The following is a 21,736-nucleotide window of genomic DNA, read 5'->3' on the forward strand; positions in this document are numbered from 1 at the left end:
TATATATATATATATATGTATATATATATATATACAGTATATAATGAGATATTATTTCTCATGCTGATACAAATACAACTTTAATAATTAAAAATAAACATTTAATGCAAAGCACAGAGCCAGTGCAACGTGCATTTCTGTATATCAAATATTAACTTACATATTATTATTAAATGAATAATTTTAGCAGACAGTATTGTTTTGGTTTTTATTTGATTCTATATTGTAAATAAATAGCAAATCATAAACTTTACTCATGAAAGGTTTGGGTATTGTAAAATGCTTTTAAAACATTAGGAAAGAAACAAAAATAAATATAACTGGAGAAATAATGGAGATTAAAAGTCATGTACACTGACAACTAGAAAGAAGGATTAAGTAGCCTACAAATGTAGTGTGCACACAACGAGCGACGACGTCATCGCTGTCCGTTACGATTAAAAAAAAGACGTTGTGAAGATAACATCTTGACGTCATACAGTAGCCCACGCGGCCTTAGAATATTGGTGGAACGCGGTGCTTGGGCATTTTACTGTCAAAGTAAAAAACAACACTGCCGAGAAACGCTGCGCGACAGGTGAGTTGGGAAAGAAAACAAACTGTTAAACCTTAGACGGCATTTATATTACTGCGTTATCCTTTAAAAACTCTTGCTAAGGTTATGCATGGCGATTTTTCTAAAACGCATGTTGAAACGGCAGTATAAACGAGGGTCGTTTTCGTTTTAAAACGCCGTTTTCGTAGGACAACGGGCTAATGTAAACACCACCTTAGCTAGCATCAGGATAAACACTTGCAATACACATTAGCTGTAGTCCATTTAACTGAGGTAACGTTAGGGTTGTGCCTGAATTTATTTGATGTTTTCTTGCTATTAGAGCCCCTTGCACAATGCAAAAGATGTTAAAGCAGATATATGATACAAATATAATCTTGAATTATTTTTAAACGACCCTGTTGAAAAAAGGGTTTTAATGCACAACGTGGAGGCGGTGGATGGCGGTGGATTATCCTGCTTATACCATGGTCATTTGCCAAGATAAATCTATTATTGATGTTTACAGTGAAATTTTAGATCAAACAGGTGAAAACTACAGTGATTGTAGATGTCAAGATGTCAAGTGAATGATCAAAAGATCTGGCTGTGAGATCGGTTCGTTTCATAGCTCTGGTGATGTGCTTTGGGCAGGAATATCAGCTTCATGCTTGACTTGAGATATGTCATTTTGCATTCAAAAAATAAATCTATCTTGATTCAGGATTTGTGAGATATTTGTACTACTGGAAAACAAAACAAAAATACTTTTTTTTACAGGATCACAATGACAGACCCAGCTCCGATTGTGCCAGATGGTCATCCTCATGTCATCTAATGATGAGTAGTGCTGTGGCCCGGATCATCCAGATGTCGAATGAGATAAGAATTAATTTCTTAGTACTTTCACTACATTTTAAACAAAAAGTATTACACGTCGTGTAAATTAACTCATTCACGTGTTTATGATTTAAGACTGAATTTCTTAGTGTTTTTGTCTTTCAAGAGTCAGGGCCTGCACTGTGAGGTGGGTTGGTGGGAAACAGGAATGGCCCTACTCGTGAAATGCCAAAAATACACATCAAACAAACATTATTACATATCGTGTAAATTAACTCATTCTTGTGTTTAGGATTTAACATTTACATTTTGGCAGATGCTTTGACTAACATTGCATTGTCCTATACATTTGTTTCTAAGTATGTGCAATCACCTGGAATCGAGCCCACCACCTTGGAGTTGTTAGCATCATGCTCTTACCATTGAGCTAGAGGACAGCTAAGACTTTAAGACTGAATTTCTATGTATTTTTGTCTTTCAGAGTCAGGGCCTGCACTGTAAGGTGGGTTGGTGGGAAACAGGAATGGCCCTACTCGTGAAATGCCAAAAATACAAACGTGAAACAAACATTATTACACATCATGTAAATTAAGTCATTCTTGTGTTTAGGATTTAACATTTACATTTTGGCAGATGCTTTGACTTACATTGCATTGTCCTATACATTTGTTTCTAAGTATGTGCAATCACCTGGAATCGAGCCCACGACCTTGGAGTTGTTAGCATCATGCTCTTACCATTGAGCTAGAGGACAGCTAAGACTTTAAGACTGAATTTCTATGTATTTTTGTCTTTCAGAGTCAGGGCCTGCACTGTAAGGTGGGTTGGTGGGAAACAGGAATGGCCCTACTCGTGAAATGCCAAAAATACAAACGTGAAACAAACATTATTACACATCATGTAAATTAAGTCATTCTTGTGTTTAGGATTTAACATTTACATTTTGGCAGATGCTTTGACTTACATTGCATTGTCCTATACATTTGTTTCTAAGTATGTGCAATCACCTGGACTCGAGCCCACGACATTGGAGATGTTAGCATCATGCTCTTACCATTGAGCTACAGGAAAGCTAAGACTTTAAGACTGATTTTCTTAGTATTTTTGTTATTTTTTGTAGTATTATTGCACCTCCTGTCAATTAACTTTGTTATAAGTATTTTAAAAAAAGGAAATATTATTAGATCTGGCTGTGAGATTCACTTGTTTCATAGCACTGGTGTTGCGCTCTGGGCAGGGCAGTCATAGGGTGGCCACGCATCGTCATAAAGTCTTCAATAAAATTAAGTACTTATGTTTTTTTATATTTGTATGGGCTAGGCTTATAAAGCTTAAAGCAACAACTGGTAGCTCAACCAGACCCCCCCAAAAAACGGGGAAAAGCTGAGCAAAAATCCTCCTCTGGCTGTGTGACTGTAATTGGGCAATTCCAGCGTTATGAAGGTGACAGGCTGTGTCTCAATTTGCTCCGAGGTTGTTAATCAGTATATCATGTACATTAGGGCTATGTATTGGCAAGTGCCTCCCGATACGATACATATCACGTTAGATGGGTCACGATACAATATATTGCATGTATTTCGATACGATGCACATTTGCGATACATTGCAATACTTTAAATAGAAAACATAAAAAGTAGAGCTAGAAATACAACATGCTGTCCACCACCTGGGGTTTTCTGCAAGGATAAGTGTAAAAACACCCCTTACCTCTGCAGAGTGGCCATGATGTGTGATGCATGGACCTTTAGATCAGAGGTTTGGCTTCTCAAACTGTGGATTGTGCCCCGCAAGTGGGTAGCACAGGGGAATAAAGTGGCTCACGCAAGTCACTTGGCTGTTGTGGTGCATTACAGTTAAAACAATGAACATGGGCAGTATTTAACCTCTGCTTCATCCGTGCTGTAAATGCGCTGGTGTCACATCCGTGAAAGCACAATAAATGTCATTGTTACTTTTCTTAATAAACTTTTAGTCTAATGCACTGCAGTAGCCAAGTGACTTGTGTCATGACTTTCGAAGCCTACAAACAGCATTATTTTATATAACTCATTACTTCATGACTTATCTTGAAAACCAAAGCACACCCACACATCAGCTCTGAGAGCTCCAAGCGTTCTTATATTTTTCGCCATGCTCACTTCCACTTACTTTTGGCTGTATGTATATGACATGATTTAAAAAAAATTATTGATAGTAGAGATCACTATCGATACACTATTGAAAAAAAAAATATTGCGATAGTTACATGTATCGATATTTTTGCGCAGCCCTAATGTACATGGGTTCGGGCACTGGTGAGGACCCTGACTCACTTCACATTGGGACACTGTTCATTTATTTTCCTGTAACGTAACTGCGATAGCATGTGTGATACTTCACAGCTGGTAATTATCAACAACAGGCAAAACCGACATATCTCTGACCTTATTTTTTCTAAATGCTAGTTAAAATACATCATGAAAAATACATTCATTATTCTGTTAAATATTCGTGCAAAAATTTGGATTAATGTCGGTGCCGATAGCCTTGTGGTTAGTGCTCCGACATGGCGCTGTTGCGCTCCAGTGACCGGTTGCATAAAGCACCTTAAGTGTAATTTTTCCTTAAGTTATTCTCCTATTGTTTTTGGTAAAGGGAAATCACCCCTTAAGTGTCACACTTAAGGGAAAAACTTAAGGTGCATTATGCATCCAGGCGCCAACTTCGTTTCCTGTCCTCTCACTGTTACTGAACAAATAAAGGCAAAAACGCCTAAAATAAATCTTAAAAAAATAAATTGGAGGAATATTACATTTAAATGTTAAGTAGATTGTGTTCCCTGCCAGACTAGCAACGTGTGGTTATATCTGTATCTATAGATTAAAACAGCCCAACAGGATGTTACATTAAAATTTAAAACACAATAATGCACCAATAATGAACAACATCAGACCCCGAATTGGGACACAGCCCCTTCCACTCACCAGCCACTTTATTAGGTACACCCTGGGCCCGTATTCATGAAAAATCTTCGTGCAAAGAGTTGCTCCTAGTGATGAAATTCTAAGAGAATTCTTATACGTGGGCATTAAAATTACAGAAAAGATCCAAAAAAGTAATTCATAAAGCATCTTAACCCTTAAAAGAGCTCTTAAGGTCAAAAAGAGTTTCAAAAAGAGTTTTTTTTTAGCAGCAGAGAAAATAGACAAAACGCAAAGAGGGAAAAGAAATGTGTTGCACACAATGCATTCGACAGTACGTTAATATGACACAACACATTAGATGTGCAGAGATTATGTCTGTGATCTTATTAGAGACACGCTAACATCTCGACATAGCGCAGAAATGATCATAGTGCCAGAATTAGAAGTAATCACTACATTAACAACATATTCAGCATCTGGAAAAATGCAACTGCAGCAGAGACGCTTTGGTTCTGTCCCAACCTTCTGTAAGCAAAGTGATCAAACGAACAATTACAGCACTTTTACAACATTGTGTTGCTGTTCATTTTCTTATCAAGTACGTTTAGTATGACATTAACAGCAGGGCTGGGGAGTAACGAAACACATGTAACTTAGTTACGTATTTAAAATACAAAATTTGAGTAACTGTATTTCATTACAGTTACTTTTTAAATGGTGGTAAACAAATTACAGTTACATCCGAAAAGTATTTTAGATTACCAAAGTGATTACTTGGAATTTCAATGGCATTTATTTCATTTAAACTTTATATTAATTGTAACGGGCAATTAATGTAAACAGCAATCGGTGATTCTCTGACCCTTGAATCTTTAATGTCTGTGGTTACCTGAATAACCAACGACTGTTTTCATGTTTTGCGAGTCCCTTGTTTACAGTAAGTAATTTGTTTAGGTAATTGCGACTTTTTATCTCAGAGTTTTTTTTATCTCACAGTTCTTACTTTTTCTCGCAATTGCGAGTTTATAACTCACAAATCTGATTTATTTTCTTAGAATTGTGAGCGATATACACTCACAAGTCCAATGAGAGAAAAAACACTGACTTTTTTCTCAGAATTGCGAGCTTGAGAAAAAAACTCTGAATTGTTATAAAGTCAGAATTGCATGAAATGAACTTACTATACAAATGTCAAAATTGCAAGATCTCGCAATTGTGAGTTTTTCATGCGATTAAACTAAATTTTGGTGATGGAAACAAGTTTCCATGAAACACAATGCATTCAGAGACGGGGGTGAAAATGTTTAAACAGGATGATGTGTAAAGAACAAATAAAATTCATGTAGTTCTGCCCTTCACATTAAGCACGTATAACCACATGTTTCCCAGAAGACAAAATAAGTACATTTTGCCTCCAATTCAAAAAAAAGTTTACACACCCCAGCTCTTAATGCATTGTGCTGCCTTTTTGAGCATCGGCATTTTTCCTTTTCTTTTTTCTAAGATTGTGCGCTTTTTTGCTTTAAGATATATTTTAGAAAACTAATGTTGTTTAAAATAAAACGCAGAGGAAAACCAAGTCCTCTGTTTGGTGATCCCTTTGTGTTACGTTCCTTATCAGTATTCCAAATTATTCTAAAGTATTTAGATTAAGTTACAGAATTTGTGTAATCTAACGAAATATGTTACAAATTACTTTTTAAAGCGTGTATTTTGTAATCTGTAGTGAAATGCATTTTAAAAGTAACCTTCCCAGCCCTGGTTAACAGCTTGGTCAATAGAAATAAAGAATGGTGTCACATCGCGCTCTGGCCAGCAGAGGCAGCCTGAGAGTACAAGAGCTCCCACAGCGTCCTCTGACTGCTGGTTCATTATTGGACATAGAGTTCACCTGTGCTTTAGTTTGTGTGTGTATATTAGGAACTATTATGGACTTCTGTGATTAAGCCAGGAATTCTTTGTATATTTTTGAGAAACACTGAGTAAAGACTATTTCATTTACTTCTACCCTGCCTCTTGTGCTTATCTGCAACTTGGGTCTCCACGTCACTTCCCATGGCCTAGCGGTTAGAACTTCCCACAACACGTCCCGTGGCCACCGGTTTCGGTTTTTACCCAGGTAAGTTCGCGTTTAGTTCGAGCATACGTTGAGTTTTTGGCCTCAAGAAGGTGGATTGGTTCTGAGCGGGTTTCGTCGTCAAGGTAACTTAGACTACATGGCTAACCTGCTCCAGAGCAGGTTTTATTCTGGGTTAGTGATCGCAAACCTCTGGACCAATCAGCTCTGAGAAAAGTGACATCTTACGCTGTGAAGCCACTCCCCATGTATCTCTCGCTCCAAATTAAAAAAAAGTTTAAAGTGAAAATATGTTAGAGAGAAAATCTTTTGCTGCTACGTGTTTATTTGTATTGTATATTTATATTTATTAATTATAATTCAAAACACATTAATATAATTATTATGAGTTGATAATTAAGATTGATTTATTAATACTAAACACAGCACTTAAATTAATATAACTATATTCATATAAAACCAAACTTTAATATATAAAGCTTTTTAAAGTAATGAAGCATACATATTTTATTTTGATCTTATTGTAACCTATATAAATCATTTAAATTCTGTATTGATATAATCAGTTGCTGCCTTCTCAAACTTTCTCTGCAGCAGTGTTTATTCCTGCCTTGTAAAAGTGTTCCAATTCATGACATCTTTTTCATAATGATCTCTTGAACAGAAAAGTGAATTGCGCTGATACTCGCGAGAAGTCAATCAAGCTGATGATGCTTTCCATGTTCCGTGTGATTGGGTGTTTGCCACAGGTGTCACACTTTCAGGTGCACGAGCCTCACAAACTCCGAATCAAATCTGAGTTGACAGAGAAAGTGAATACCAAGCGTTGTGCTACAGCTGAACCTGATCTGAACCAGGTTGGGTTTGTCTGGTTATGGCAACTCAAAACTTACTCTGCAACTCAGTGTTTGTTCATCTCGCTTCGTGATACAGGCCACCGGGTTAAAGCCCTGGTCCTGACATATATACATATACATAATGTATGGTAAAAAAGGAAAAATTACAACTGTAATCTCAAACTGATGGCTTATAATAGACCCTATACTTAAGAGCGCTCTTTTTTTCCCTTACTGGGCAACCAACCAATCACAGTCTTCAAAAGACTGTGTCATATGCCGGGTTCAGATTGTACAATTTTGGGCTGTCCCAGACGAAAGATGACAACCGTGGCGATTTCTGTGGTCGTGGCTCCTTAACGCTGGTTCAACGTCAGTGAGAGAGACTGAAAGACGGCCTGCAATCATTTTCTGGCAGTGTCAGAAATTTAGCAATTCATGTCAGAGGTCAGAGGAGAATGGGCAGACTGGTTCCAGATAATAGAAAGGCAACAGTAACTCAAATAACCACTTGTTACAACCAAGGTATGCAGAATACCAGCAGAATGCACAAAACGTCGAATCTTGAAGCAGATGGGCTATAGAAGCAGAAGACCATAACAGGTGCCACTGCTGTAGGCTAAGAACAGGAAACTGAGGCTCCAAAGGCATTATGGATGTGACAAAAAAGGATGACATACTTTGTAGGATTTCTGTTAATTCGTTTTGTAAACAAAACAGAAGCAATAATACCCGACAAATGGAGAAGGAATGCCTCTTCATACAATATAAAATAGTTACTTTATTAAAATTGTAATGTGTCCATTCATGAGGAAACATTATGGTTGTGACAGTCCTGAAAAAATGGCACTGACGACTATGGTCAATGTGCACTAAAAATAAGTGTTAAAAACTTTAAGAGAAACTTCCCTTGGGTACTATTTGAACTACCAAATGTTGACGTCTGTGCAATCAGTATAGTAAAAACCTATGGTAAAAATGTTATATTTTCATGGTAAGGTCGACATTTGCATGGAATTGTCCAAGTCAGTTGTAGTTGTTTATTTCTTTTCTTCATCTTCATTGATTTTGCTTTGTATCAGCAAGTGCTCAAAGGACTCAATATGACAGCAGTGCTTTACCATATCAAATAAATGTTTTACTGCTGTTACAGTTTTGCCGAATCCACAAATGTGATATTTTTAACTTTGAAATTATGTTTTGCATAAGAAAAGCTAAATCAATGACAGTAAAAGACATTTCCCCAATTAAAAACATTATTATTTAGATATTATGTAAATTCAATTATTTTACCCTGTGTTGTGTTCGATAATTCAAATAAATAAAATATCTCCCTACAATCTCAACATGCCTGTCATTTATTTTTTAACCAATGCTTTAAAGGCGCAGTTCTTGAAAATCAGCGGCCACTAGCTTTGTATTATAGTTTTGCAACGAATCTCTGAGTCATTTGCCCACCCCTCCCTTTCGAATTACGACGGTGGCCGTAACAGTAAAAAAAGATGTCGTCTACTGAGACAGCGGATAGTAGTGATACAAGCAGGTAAGGCAATATATTAACGTAATTAATCATTTAACATGTATTCTATTGCGAAAGTTACTGTTCCAATTTTATAATTAGATATATTTCTTGCGTGCTATCTAGTAGCCTACACGCTGAGAGTAGTGAAGTAACTAAAGTTAGCTAATCGTAAATAGCAACGCTGTTCAAAGCGTTTGATCTGACAGCGACATAGGCAGTTAGGTGTAAGTTAGTAGACGTTTGTCTCCCCCTTTGTAAAGTCAGGAACAACCGGAGTACGTACCGCAGGGACGGAAAAACATTATTATTCGGAGGTTATGGCCATTTGTATAAAATGCTAACGTTACCGTTTCAACAAAACAGTTGTTTGGTAAACATTGAAAATGTGGAAACATAGAATATGTTGAATTATTTTACCAGTCTAGCAGAAAACAGGCAACTTCGGCGTCGCCTTGAAAACATTTATCTTTCAACAGTGCCTTCCATCTGGTAATAGATACACCGATGTTTTTTTTTTTTCTGGATTTCTGCCGCCGTTTGTCTCTAATTCGTCTGGCAGCATCACGTTTGCGCTTCTTTGACGACGGAGATTCACGCTCTGTCGGCCCTTGTGCACAATACGCATGGTCCTCCATTTTATCAAAACTTCTAAGACAGAACAATCAATTGCTTCAGCTAGACGACGACTACTCCTCCTTCTCTCCGTACTACGACTTACTACTTTGTGCGTCTTCAACTCAGTGATGACGCAAACTGCGTCTAAAAACACACACGAAGACCAACATATACGAAACGCGCTCTGTAGAGCTGTTTGTCCGTTAGAGCTTACTGTACAAAACATGGCTGCGCAACATAACAAATTCGATGTAGATAGGCCCGCTCCCTATGTAGATACAACTGGTTTATTCTAAGGTAATAAAAACATAACTTTTCATTACGTAAGGTTTTTATACACATCTAAAGACACAGTTTTGTATGTTATATTGCATTTCTGTTAATAGACCATACAAAACATCCCGCACTGTACCTTTAACGTGTTTTTCTTTTGTTTACACTGTTACTTATCTTGCATGTGGGTAGTTGACAAATAAAACTGTGAATGTGTCCTGTGGTGTGACGGAGAACATGTAGGAAAAAAAACTAACAATGAAAATAATTCTGTTTAATGGTATTTTATATTATAAATATAAATAATACAAAGACCATAGCTTTTTGCTATATCACACAATAGGACACATGTATGGTATTTCTTTGTCAACTACCCATATTCATATGAATAAAAATCGTGCCATCTAACGTTAGTGGATTCCAATTCATAACAGGTACAGTGAATGTATATTTCACGATTTTAAGTATCAAAAGACAGTGCTCCACGTAGGTCGACATTATTGAAACGTGTTTGACATGTAAACGTTATAAAGTTTTAATGGCGAAAAAGCACAGCACTCCCTTTCGCTTGTGTGTGTTTATGGGGGAGATTTGAAGGACTGTATTGGCTGCGCCGTTGACGTAGCGCAGCAGCGGACGAAAGCGATCTAGGTTTTGTGTCTATGAATGTCACTACAGTGCTTTATTCAGCTATGACATTCTCGAAAGAGTTGCGGAAAACGTTAGAAAGTTATGAAAATGACTACGGTTTAGTAGTATATTGCGGAGTGCGAAATTGACAGATGGTGCAATAAAAAAGATTATTTAGCTTCCTGTCACCTGACGCGCCTCTGTGTCGTAGCAGTCACGCCGTCGCGTGCGATTGCGTAAAGCTGGTGCTCCGGTTTCCCTGGCGGAGAAGATGGCGGCTCCTGGACCGGGGGAGTATTTTAGTGTCGGGAGCCATGTCTCTTGCCTCACCTGTTTAGGCCAACGATTGCAGGGAGAGGTGGTGGCTTTCGATTACCCGTCCAAGATGTTGACTCTAAGTATCCTTTGTTCTTGCGGGGATGTGTGTAAATGGCCGGCCTCGCGTGAGCCGAACCGAAATGTGTCAAACTGGAACTCGGCGCGAGCGTGTTTATGTGTGTGTGCTAGTGGCCTCATTCAGCGCATATTCTTGCTTTATTTACATGTTCTGTTGAGGTTTGACACGATACGCGATGTTTGTCATTTAGGGCCACCTGTGGTGAATTTATTTATATATTGAAAATGTGCTGTTTGCGTGTTGATTAGCATGTCCTCGCGACCGAGAGCATTAGCCTGTGCGCTAAGCTAACGACTTTACAGTAAACTGTAGACCTCGTAAGGGCACATTACACGCTGTATGAACGATTCCTCTCCCCTATTTTATGAAATATGCGGGTTGTTACTACAGTGGGATGATACCAGGACGACAAGTCGCACATAATCGCGTGGAGGCGACGTAGTATGTTGATGGTCACTAAGGAATAGTTAGCAGTCTAGCTGTACACTTGTACAAATCAATGCAGTTATGAGATTAAAAGGTCTGATTCCTGTTGTTGTATTTGTACACACACGCAGGAGATCATGTAAAGGCTTGGTTTGCTTCATTCAAGAGAATGATCACTGCTCTCCTTTCACCTTGCTGTATTTCAGTAGCCTAGTTACTATACAGTCATTTAGTTTGCAAAATTGTCTTTTCATAAAAAAAGTTGTTTGCCTGATGCTTTTTTGTAGCTTTGTTATACCACGAGTGTTAGCACTCCTTGACATGGAATGACAATGGAGTAAAGCACAGGTAAACTCTGGTGTTGTCAGGGGTTTTGTGTCCCTGTGAAGCTCAGTTGGTGGAGCATTGCGGTAACAACGCAATGTTGTGGGTTCGAGCCCAGGGAGCACACACTGATAAAAAAAGGACATGTATAGACTAAATGCACTTCAAGTCGCTTTGGATCAAAGCCTCTGCTAAATGCATAAATGTAATGTAAATGCATATGGGATTGTGTTTTAGGTGTGTACGAATACAGACAAGTTCTTGGTGATGAAAAAGACATAAGCTGCAGCTGACCTACATGACACTTCAGAATAGCGAAATTATTTGTTGAATTTTGTGTCGCACAATGTATGTTTGCAGGCATGCATTTTTGCAGCCAGTTATTTAATTTTGCCCTCTGCTTGCCTTAAACGCAAATGTCTAATATAATTGTTAATGCTTTTTAATACGGTTAGTAGTACAGTTGTAGGTTAAATAGGTTTGTTTTTTTAACCAGTAGCTTACTATACTACCACATTCTTGGGTTAAAGAAGAGGTCTGAATAGACTTTTATGTTTTAGCGAAAGGTCTTATTTGTTCTCTTGGATGTCTGTGTAGCATTTGTCCTTAACCCTTTACCCAGAATGCCCTTCCTCCAGTGGTAAACCCAACCTCAGTGACGTCATCCTGATTAACTTAGCGTATGTTTCAGAGGTGGATATTATTAATGATCGCACTGAGACTCCACCTCCTCTAGCATCCTTGAATGTTAGCAAGGTAAGGTCATCTGCAATCCCTTTACCTTCAAATCAGATTGCAATGTGACAATTCTGTGTTGTTTTGAAATTCCTTACTTTAAAAGTGTTAGTTCACGAATTGAGTAAAAAAACATGTATTTTCTTGCATTTTGAAGAAATGTTAGAGAGCACGTTTATATTTTTTGTGTTGCTATTATATCGTGTCTCTTTTTGTGGAAGCTTGCCAGTCGGGCGAGGACGGAAAAAGAAGATAAATTATCCCAAGCCTATGCAATCAGTGCTGGGGTGTCAATTGAGGGCCAGCAACTATTCCAGACTATACACAAAACGTAAGTTGATTTGACACGCTGTGCAAACACTTCAGTGATTTACATGAGGTTTCTTTTAAAATGGACACTTGTGTGGATTGTAAGGTGTATGTGCTTGTGTAGAGTTTATTTTGGATTTGCTGTATGCTTTATTTGAGTGACGGTTCTAGGGATGTGCGAGACTAATCGACTAGTTTAAACCGTGAGCTCCTACTAGTCGACATTGAAAACAACAGTCGATTACACGAAAAAGTTACACAAAATGTTATATTTTAAATGACTTTCATTTTAATGTTTCGTTTAAAAACCTTTTAAATTACATACTAAAACAATATGTTTGAAAACGCAAACTATGTCATATCAAAGTGGCATAATAATAATTTCACTGGAGCCATGCGTAACCATACTGTATTGGGTTCTTATTGCCGTGATGCGGAAAATGTGGACGGAAGCGCAGAATGCAGGCATAAAACGAAAAAGTAGATAATGATCTAAAGCTACATACAGTTATGTTAACAATTACTTAATAATAAATATTAATATTATTTGAATATTTAAAATGCACGAAAGATGAATTGACGTTATTTGATGGCAGAATGAGCTGTACATTCATCTTGAGCACACTCAATAAAACTGAGATGAGAATGTCTCAGCTTCTAGATTCACAGAACTTTTAAATTTCTTTGATTATAATGTTTAATCACAAAAAAGCGCTTGAATAAACGTGATCGCTTCGCACTGTTATCTGTGTGCCCACGCAGAGTTTGCAGCGGAGTTATTGTTCACAAACATTGAGCCGACTTTCATCCGAACATAATGCTTGCATTTCCTCAACAAGAACATGTAAAATAATATTAACATCATAATCACATGCAGACTCGAGTGTTTAGCCCATGTATGTTCTATAAATTAGCTAATATGTCTGCTTTATTAGCGGCTTTTTCATTCGCTTTGCGCGAGATCAAATGCGTTCTGTAGCTTGTTTTGTACTTTTTTTGTCCATTGCTTTCTATTCGCTTTACACACAGGTTACTTTGCTTTATAAAAAATAAAAAAAATTGTATATAATGTAGGCTATCTTGTTTGTTGATCGGCTATAGGCCTACGCTAATTATTACTTGTTGGCTACTTAAATTGCGACATAATTAAAAAAGAAATGTTTTTTTTTCATTCAACATCATTTAAATAAACAAATAATGAAACATTCGTTTTTAAGCTTTTAATTCAATGTTGTTTGTTAAATATTTTAAGTTTCATGATTTCAGTGTAATAGACACAGTTTCACTAAAATGTAATTTAAAGGTTCAATTCAATTTTAGTAATCAAATTAGAGTCGGAAAAAACAGACTTAAAGGAGAAAATCAAATGGATTTTGTATAGGCTACATATTTTAAGCCCAGACACAGACCAGACAAAGCATCACTTCTTGCAGCCGCTAAAACGACCCAGTCAGGGTTGGCGCATCGGCAAATGCAGAAATATTACTGATCATAACGTAAGGAAAGTGGAACACATATGCCTGTTTTAGCTACATTAAATATTGGTTATGAACAGTTTGATTAATAGCCTACATTCTTTAAAATGTATTACATAGGCCCTACGCAAAGTTTTTGGACCACCTTCTTGCCAATCTTAGTTTTAGACTAGTCGACAACACGGTTACAAAACTTTCGTTTAAACGACTGTCAAATTAGTCGTAGCGCACATCCCTAGACGGTTCAGCCAAAGTTTTCAAGCTAGCTAATATACCTGCAGAAGTTCTTAAGGATGTTCCGTGCATATGATCAATTTAGTGGACCTCAGTGTGTTTTGGAGCCCGCTTGTTACATATGTCTTTATGCGCATGATTTTAATGCATAGTCCTATTGTGATTTGAATGAACACCTGTAGGTATGAGAGAGTCAAATTTCAATCTTATTATCCAAGACTGGTTAAAACATGTACATGGCTTTTAAAAAAGTAGAATTCCTGCTTTAGGCTGCTTAAAATGTTTTTTTCAAGGCAATTACAGATGTGCACACTACAAGCTTGGCACGCTCTGTAATCTGTGACCACTTGTTGTGGGCTAGAATAGCATTAAGGTTGTTTCATGTGGTGTGTCTTTCTTGGGTTTATGTTGTTTGATCTCTTTTTTTTCTAGCATCAAAGATTGTAAATGGCAGGAGAAAAACATCATTGTGATGGATGACGTTGTAGTCTCACCACCATACCAGGTGGAGAACTGCAAAGGCAAAGAGGGAAGTGCTCTAAGTCATGTACGCAAAATTGTGAGTATCACAGAATCCATTTTAATTCCTTAATGTGGTCTTGGTTTCAGTTATACAGAATTGCTTGAGTGACATTCAGACTTTTACAAGATGCCAATGGATGTCCGCATTAGCCAGTCATTTCTGCACCGCTAATAACTAGAACAGAATTGTAAAGCTGTTTCAAAGATTACTCCCTCCACCTTCCAATGACAAAGAAATAAGAATCAGATGTGGCATATTTCTGCTTAACACATTCCGTTGTAGTATAGGATCATTAGATATGCTCATTTTTTGTGGACAGTGCACTGACAAGTTGTGCTTCAGCACTTCGGGTGACCAGAGTTCAAGTCCCTGCTCGTGGTCCATTCCCGGCTCCTATTCTCCTCTCTTATCCCGTAACTTCCTGTCTCTCTCTCTCTATAGTCCTATCAATGTAAAACTATAAAAAAGCCAGTTCTGTTTACCGCTTGTTTTTACCATGTTTTGCACAGATGTCTTTGCAAATGTGTCATACATTTTATCATGTAACATAGCAACCTAAACCAGTGTTTCCGCTATGATTTTTGTGAACTGTGGCGCTCACACGACCAGGGTGTTTGCGGGGTCTTAAAAAGTATTAAAAGTTGATAAATAAATGTAGAGAAAATTAAGGCCATTAAAAGTCTTAAATGCTATTTTCCAAGGTATTAAATTTTGTATAATTCTTTCATATTTGTCCAAAGTAGGGATGCACCGAATGTTCTGCAACCGAAAATAGCAAAAAAAGCATGATGCGTGATATGATCAACCCACACAGGGAGAGAGAGAGGCGCGCGCCCTTTATTAATGTAGCAAACATGTCGGCAGTGTGTGGAGCATTTTTAAGTGTCAGAGAAAGACACCGCACGGAACTTGACGCGACGGAGTAAATTTGTGAATGAAAGCGTCTTTACCGGTAGGTAACTTGTGGACTTCAGACCTGAATTTAATCATCGCGTATGCAGGCGAATAGTGGGAGGTCCATTTACACCCGGTTGTTAAACAACATTTGGAGGATAAAGAGTTGGAACCATGGCTGAGGGCCATCTCTGGGAATAACCGTGAGGTGTACTGCTCTGTGTGTCGGAAGGCGTTTAGCGTAGCCTCGTTTCTCTTTCTAATAAACCTTGCATTGGGTTAGTCACTCAATTAATTCTCTTGTGCTTCGTTCCACCCTTCTAAATTACGTTTAATTAATGAGTTATTACAAACTAAGACTGTTTAGTTTTGCTATCTTACAATCATTATATAGTACATGTAAGTTAAATTGTCGCCAATGTACCCGATTAAAACAAAAAAGTGGCGATGAGGTCTTAAAATGTATGGAAAGAGTCTTGAAAAAGGTCTTAAAAAGTATTAAATGTAGCTCCATGATTCCTGTATATACCCTGTTAACATATTTGTGACGTTATCACATAGATGTGAGTTGCAACTTTTCTACTCCCTGAACATTCTGTATTTTAAAACGGATCATTGCCTATTAAAGCTGTTCTCCTTTACATATTTTCTGTTTCTGTTGTCTGTTCTGTTTTATAACCAAGACACATCCTCAGATAAAATCACCACAAACACCTTTAAGAGCAGAGATTTTGGCTGTATTCTGTCACACAGCGCGTGCACAGCCTCTGCCTGTGTAACCATGTGCTTGTATACAGACGAACTGTGGTCGTGCTTGTATAGCTAAACAGTCGATAACAGTGACAGGTTTTGGAAACGCTGTTTTGTGCTTTTATTCACGAGTCAGACGTGACGGTCACTCTGCCTACCGCTCAGAGTAGACGCTGAGAGAGGTGCTCCCTGCGGACTGATGACAGTTTCCCACTAAATGAAAGCTTTATCCAAAAAGATGCTAGGTTTGTCGCTATGCACGTCTTCTGAACAAAAGTCACTAAAGGGGTCAGAGAAGTCGCTAAATCTAGTGAAAGAGTTGCTAACTTGGCAACAATGGCCGGACAAATTAGAAATGATTGAGAAACACTGCGTCACTGTAGTCGTGGTGGGGAGGATTTCTGGTGTGGTGGCACGTCACAGCAAAATGAATATAGCGGAAACACTGCTAAACAGTTTTTTTACTGGGTTCTTAAATTAGGCACATTTTCAAGTTGGAAACTTTCCTAGATTAATGCAGCATTTGTTCTTGTTAGCAATGTTAGGACAACAGTTGCACATCCACAAAAGGATGTTGCACATTTAGTTGTAATGCTCAAAATGTTTCGACTCCCATCAGTTAAAGACTAGAAAAGGTTCAATTCTACACCAGGCTGGTCCCTTTTCATGGCCAGATGCTACTTTGTCAGACCCCCAATTATCAAAGCTTTCTTCTGGGAAATTTGTCGTAGCTAACAAATATTCCTATGATATGTTTTTTTTATGAAGTGTGTGCTACATTTACTTGCGTCATATCAGCCAGCCTGCAAAATGCAGTGTTGGGTGTAACTAGTTACTAAGTAATGAGTTACTGTAATTTAATTACTGGTCCCTTGAAAAAGTAAAGTAAGGGATTACTCTTATTTTTTCTGTAATTTAATTAGTTACTTTTGATGTAATTAAACTAAATACTTTGTGTAATATGTGTGTGTGCAATAGCGGAATTGACATCAAAATTCTAAGTCTAACTTTAAAATCAGTGCTTTAATGTATAATTCTCACATTTGTAATATTTGGTCAGTCAATAAGAGTACTTTATGTAGTTTAATATTATTTATTTGAATGAATTAAAACAGCCGTTTCATGCCTATCCTTGAATCACTTAACTAATCAAGGTTGATGTAGGATATAGAAAGTAATTAGTAATCATTAACTAAATACTTTTTGGAGAGAGTAATTTGTACAGTAATCTAATTACACTATTGAATATGTAATTGAAAAAGTAATTAATTACTAGTTACTAGAGTAACTTACCCAAATGACTTGAGTGTCTGTCTGTTTTTAACAGGTTGAGAAACATTTTAGAGATGCAGAAAGCCAGAAGTCAATGCCGCGTACACAAGCACAGCAAACACAGAAGGACTCATCTTTATCCTCCTGAGTAGAGGCGTGTGGTTCACCTGGGGAGGGCACCACGGGCACCAAGCGCCTGTCAGCTGGTTGAAACCAGCACTCCACTCTGAGGGTGGATGCACCATGGGCCAAGGGTCTGGAAGATCAACAAAAGAAACAAAAAAAGATTAAAAAAAAAAAGAAAAGTAAAAATGTTTTAAGAAAAAGTGAGAGTGAAAAGACTTCATTCTAATTAGACTTTATAAAGATAATTTAAAACACCAACCATCAAACAAGCATAGTTTCTTTGACTAACTTACAGTGTCTTATCCCCCTCTGCCCCTTCATTCCCTTCAAGGTTTCATCTGAAATGGCTTTTCATATGTTCGTCCCAATTACATCCTTCTTTCGCCTTCAATTCCATTTTGTCAAAAAAAGAAAAAAACAACAACCAGTCAGAAATGCTTGTTAGCTTGATTTACTTTTGCTTTTTCCTTTTGGCTGTTTATGTTCTACAAATGTCTGTCTGTCTTCTGTATTTTAAACAAAATGTGACTTCAGATACCACACATTACAAAGGACATTTTCTAAAATAAAACCAATTCTGACTGCAATATTAGTATTTTCAGTAGCTTTTTCTGACATGTACAAACGATTATGAATGTGCTTGCAAAAAGGTTTAAAAAGTGTTTTCACATCGTCACCGGTTTGACTTTCAAAATGTATTAAGTCATGATTCGTTCGTAAAGCGTGCCGTTGACTTTTATTTAACGTTAAAGATCTGATGAAACATATCTTTGATCAGCTTTCATGGCTGTTTACACTACTGCTTGCAGTACACAAACTGCATGGCCACTGATTTACATTACTTGAGTCTACGATTGGGTCATTATTGCTATGATCAGTATATTTTATTCTTAAATATTTTATTTCATAAACCGCAGACCAGATAAGAAAGAAACATGCAATTTGATAGTATACCACTATTTGGAAAGTGCAAAACTATTTGGAGATGTATGGGACAAAATGGACGAAACACGTTTATTGGACATTTGGATAAAAAAGCAAACAACAGCATATAAGATGAGGGATATGTGTTTTATTCGAATATACAAAAATGCATACTTAAAAAGCTTGCAAACATTGACTAAATTTGTATCAGTTAATAATATTTGCCAATCCTCTCATGTAGTGATATAGCCATCCTCTTATTAATCTTATTAAAGCTGAGCCTTAATTATATCCCAAGTAAAAATATGCAACCCAAATACAAAGTGTTCAAATGTATTTGAATAAAAAGCAAAGATGTCACTTTTGTCCAAAGTGGCTTTGGGATGGGACTGAAGGTTAAGGGTTAGGGTCAAAAGTGCAATTACATGCTTTAAGTTAAAATTACAATATATCAGCGCGTATGCAAGCATGTGCCGGTATGAGATTTTGGCGGTATGATAACCTTTAGCAAAAGCGACAGGGTTTCATGGTATTGCAATTACAACACTAAAATGTGTTGTTTTCAAATGTCTGCGTATACACACTTTTCAACTTGACACAAATACATTTTATTTTTAGCCAACATTCATAGAACATATACTGTATGTCAGGTAAAAATAAAGCCTTAAAATTATAATACTCTTTCAAAAAAAAAAAAATTGTCATAGCATACATGTTAGGCCTAAACATCAAACCTCGGTATACCTTGAAACAGGTATTCGGCCCATGCCTACATGTATGTGCACAATAGTTACATCGTGTACATTTTTCTAATGGAAGTACGTAGCAGTTGAAGACCCCTAACATAAAGTAGATCATAATGTTAATCATTTGTTTATATCTCTGTATAGCTGGTCTACACAGATCCTGAGTGTTAATTACATGAACAGACTTGCAATAAGTGTTTTATTGCATCTTTAAACTAGGGTTTGAATAACAGGCCCGCGACATCTTACAATGGTGCCAAAAAGTGTTGATCGCTCATGAATAATTCGAGAAGGTCATGTACATACCACGTCACCGGACCAAAGATCATACGTGTTAGATGCTCTTTGGGTTTTCTATTGTGATCTTAAGAGGACTGAGTGTGGTTAAGTGTAACTCTACACGTCCACTTCTAAATTGATGGATCCAATTCAATGAAATATTCATTGTGTTCCACGTACTCTTATTTCTTGAGTGATGCAACCGGCATGGAATATAAATCAAGTCCGTGTCATGGATCCGTAACCTGAAAGAGTTGCATGCAAGAGGCGCAGTTTGCTTTTGATCTGAATCAAAACTGGATGTCTTGTGTTTTACCTTCAACAGTGAGACAAGTACTAAGGGCACAGGTGTGGTTCAGGAGCATTGAGTGACTTTTTTCCAGTTAAGGTCAATGGATTGCGTATTCAGATGGCTATGTAAAGTAGGAGAAAACGTACTGTACGTGAATGTGTGAGATTTCTTTTCTATGACATCGCCGACCAGTTGTGGGAAGTTCTATTCTCACGGCAATTTGAGGAATTGGAGAGGTAATTTCTATAACTTTTAAGTGTAAATGGACGTATTGTAAAAATATTGATCTGTGCATCTGTCCAGGAACAATGTTGACCAACACGATGTTCTTGCACTCTGATACAAAATGATAACCCTTTATATAATTTAAATACCTTAATGGCGAGCCACAAATCCAAGTACATTTCTGCAGTCGTGCATTTTTCCTCATGAATCGTAAAACCTCGGATCGGAAGCTGTCAGTTTCTATACTGGACACAAGAAAACCATAGGGCTCTTGGCTGATCTCTAACATTTTTGGTTTGTCTTTTCTGGAGCCTCTTGGGTCGAAGATGATCTGCATCGCATTTTTGCCCATCACTTTGTTTGTTGTGGTGGCATCGAAGCTCTGCCCTCCTCAGTGTTTTTGTTATGAAGCGTCTGACCTGGTGAACTGTCGATCTCAAGGGTTCACTCACATTCCACACAGTATACCACATGGTACATGGCTTTTGGATCTTAGTGGGAACAAATTGTCAGAGTTGAGGAGTACCTCCTTCACTGGGATATGGGCACTTCGGGTTCTTCTGATTTCACAAAGCAGCATGCAAATGGTGCACTCGCAGGTATGTTGGTTTTGGAAAATGTTTTTTGTCTTGACATTTGAAGTGCAGAATGCAAGTAGTTGAAAATGTTTTGGTATTCCAGGCTCTCTCTTCTCTGACCTTTCTGGAAAAGTTGGACCTGTCTTACAATGAGCTCCGTGTCCTTCCTCCAGATTTCTCGGAGGGGTTGACGTCTCTTAAAGATCTCAGGCTTTCCCACAATGCCTTGGAGCATCTTGATACTCACTCCTTGGAGGAACTAGAAAGTCTGGAGAAGTTAGATCTCAGTCACAACAACATTCATGTTATCGGCGTTGGCGCATTCCGTGGACTTGCAAGGTTAAGACACCTCAATCTGGCATGGAATCAGTTGCTGGTACTCCAAGGAGGACTGCTCACCATGCAGCGGGGACTTGGAGTTCTTCTACTGGGCCACAACAATATCTCCAAGATTGAAGCAGAAGCGTTGGCTCCCCTACAGACCCTCACTATTCTGAACTTGGAAGCCAATCAGTTGAGGAGCCTTAAGTTTAAGACATTTTTAAACCTTAAGACAACCAGCACGCATTTGCAACTTTCAGAGAACCCCTGGATGTGTGACTGCGATCTGCATCGTGTCTTCAGTAAGATATTACACGTTCGGCATCTCCACGTGGATGATTACTGGAACATCACATGCCACGCACCTCACTTGCTGGCTGGGGAATTTTTGGGTTTGACGGATAGTCAGGTGTGTATAGCAGAAACAGCCACTGTCCTTGTCATAACAGGTACTGTGATGGTCACCGTGGTGGCTGCTATAATTATGGCAGAACGGCAGAGAAGGAAGAAAACGGTGAACCTGGAAAAGTAAAACTACCTTAAAAACTTTCTTTTTAATTATAATGGGTTCTAATGCATTCTATTGTCTTTTATCGTGTTGGTCGCACCGCAACTCATCCGGTGTAGACATGGTGTGACACTCTGGTTCTTCTACTATTCCAATTAAGTAGA

At 37.8% G+C, this 21,736-nt stretch overlaps 2 protein-coding genes across 2 annotated transcripts; both read left to right on the plus strand.

The window, feature by feature from the left end:
- The first annotated feature begins 10,463 nt into the window (after positions 1-10,463).
- lsm12b (LSM12 homolog b) lies at positions 10,464-18,286 on the plus strand. Its single transcript, XM_057359426.1, has 5 exons — positions 10,464-10,632; positions 12,004-12,137; positions 12,338-12,447; positions 14,567-14,693; positions 17,629-18,286. Exons 1-5 carry the CDS (start codon positions 10,506-10,508, stop codon positions 17,719-17,721), a joined length of 591 nt encoding a protein of 196 aa, XP_057215409.1. The 5' UTR covers positions 10,464-10,505; the 3' UTR covers positions 17,722-18,286.
- A 1,540-nt stretch (positions 18,287-19,826) lies between these two features.
- Positions 19,827-21,678, plus strand: LOC130569148 (insulin-like growth factor-binding protein complex acid labile subunit). Its single transcript, XM_057358568.1, has 2 exons — positions 19,827-20,764; positions 20,847-21,678. Exons 1-2 carry the CDS (start codon positions 20,492-20,494, stop codon positions 21,594-21,596), a joined length of 1,023 nt encoding a protein of 340 aa, XP_057214551.1. The 5' UTR covers positions 19,827-20,491; the 3' UTR covers positions 21,597-21,678.
- Positions 21,679-21,736: the final 58 nt, after the last annotated feature.

This window comes from Triplophysa rosa, linkage group LG18, assembly GCF_024868665.1.
Source record: "Triplophysa rosa linkage group LG18, Trosa_1v2, whole genome shotgun sequence".
NCBI classification, from domain to species: Eukaryota; Metazoa; Chordata; class Actinopteri; order Cypriniformes; family Nemacheilidae; genus Triplophysa; species Triplophysa rosa.

Coding starts and splice junctions, on each gene's coding strand:
- lsm12b (XM_057359426.1), top strand. CDS start 10,506: ATGGCGGCTCCTGGACCGGGGGAGTATTTTAGTGTCGGGAGCCATGTC. Junction 10,633..12,003: donor GTCCAAGATGTTGACTCTAA/GTATCCTTTGTT, acceptor CCCTTTACCCAG/AATGCCCTTCCTCCAGTGGT. Junction 12,448..14,566: donor TTCCAGACTATACACAAAAC/GTAAGTTGATTT, acceptor TTTTTTTTCTAG/CATCAAAGATTGTAAATGGC.
- LOC130569148 (XM_057358568.1), top strand. CDS start 20,492: ATGATCTGCATCGCATTTTTGCCCATCACTTTGTTTGTTGTGGTGGCA. Junction 20,765..20,846: donor TGCAAATGGTGCACTCGCAG/GTATGTTGGTTT, acceptor TTGGTATTCCAG/GCTCTCTCTTCTCTGACCTT.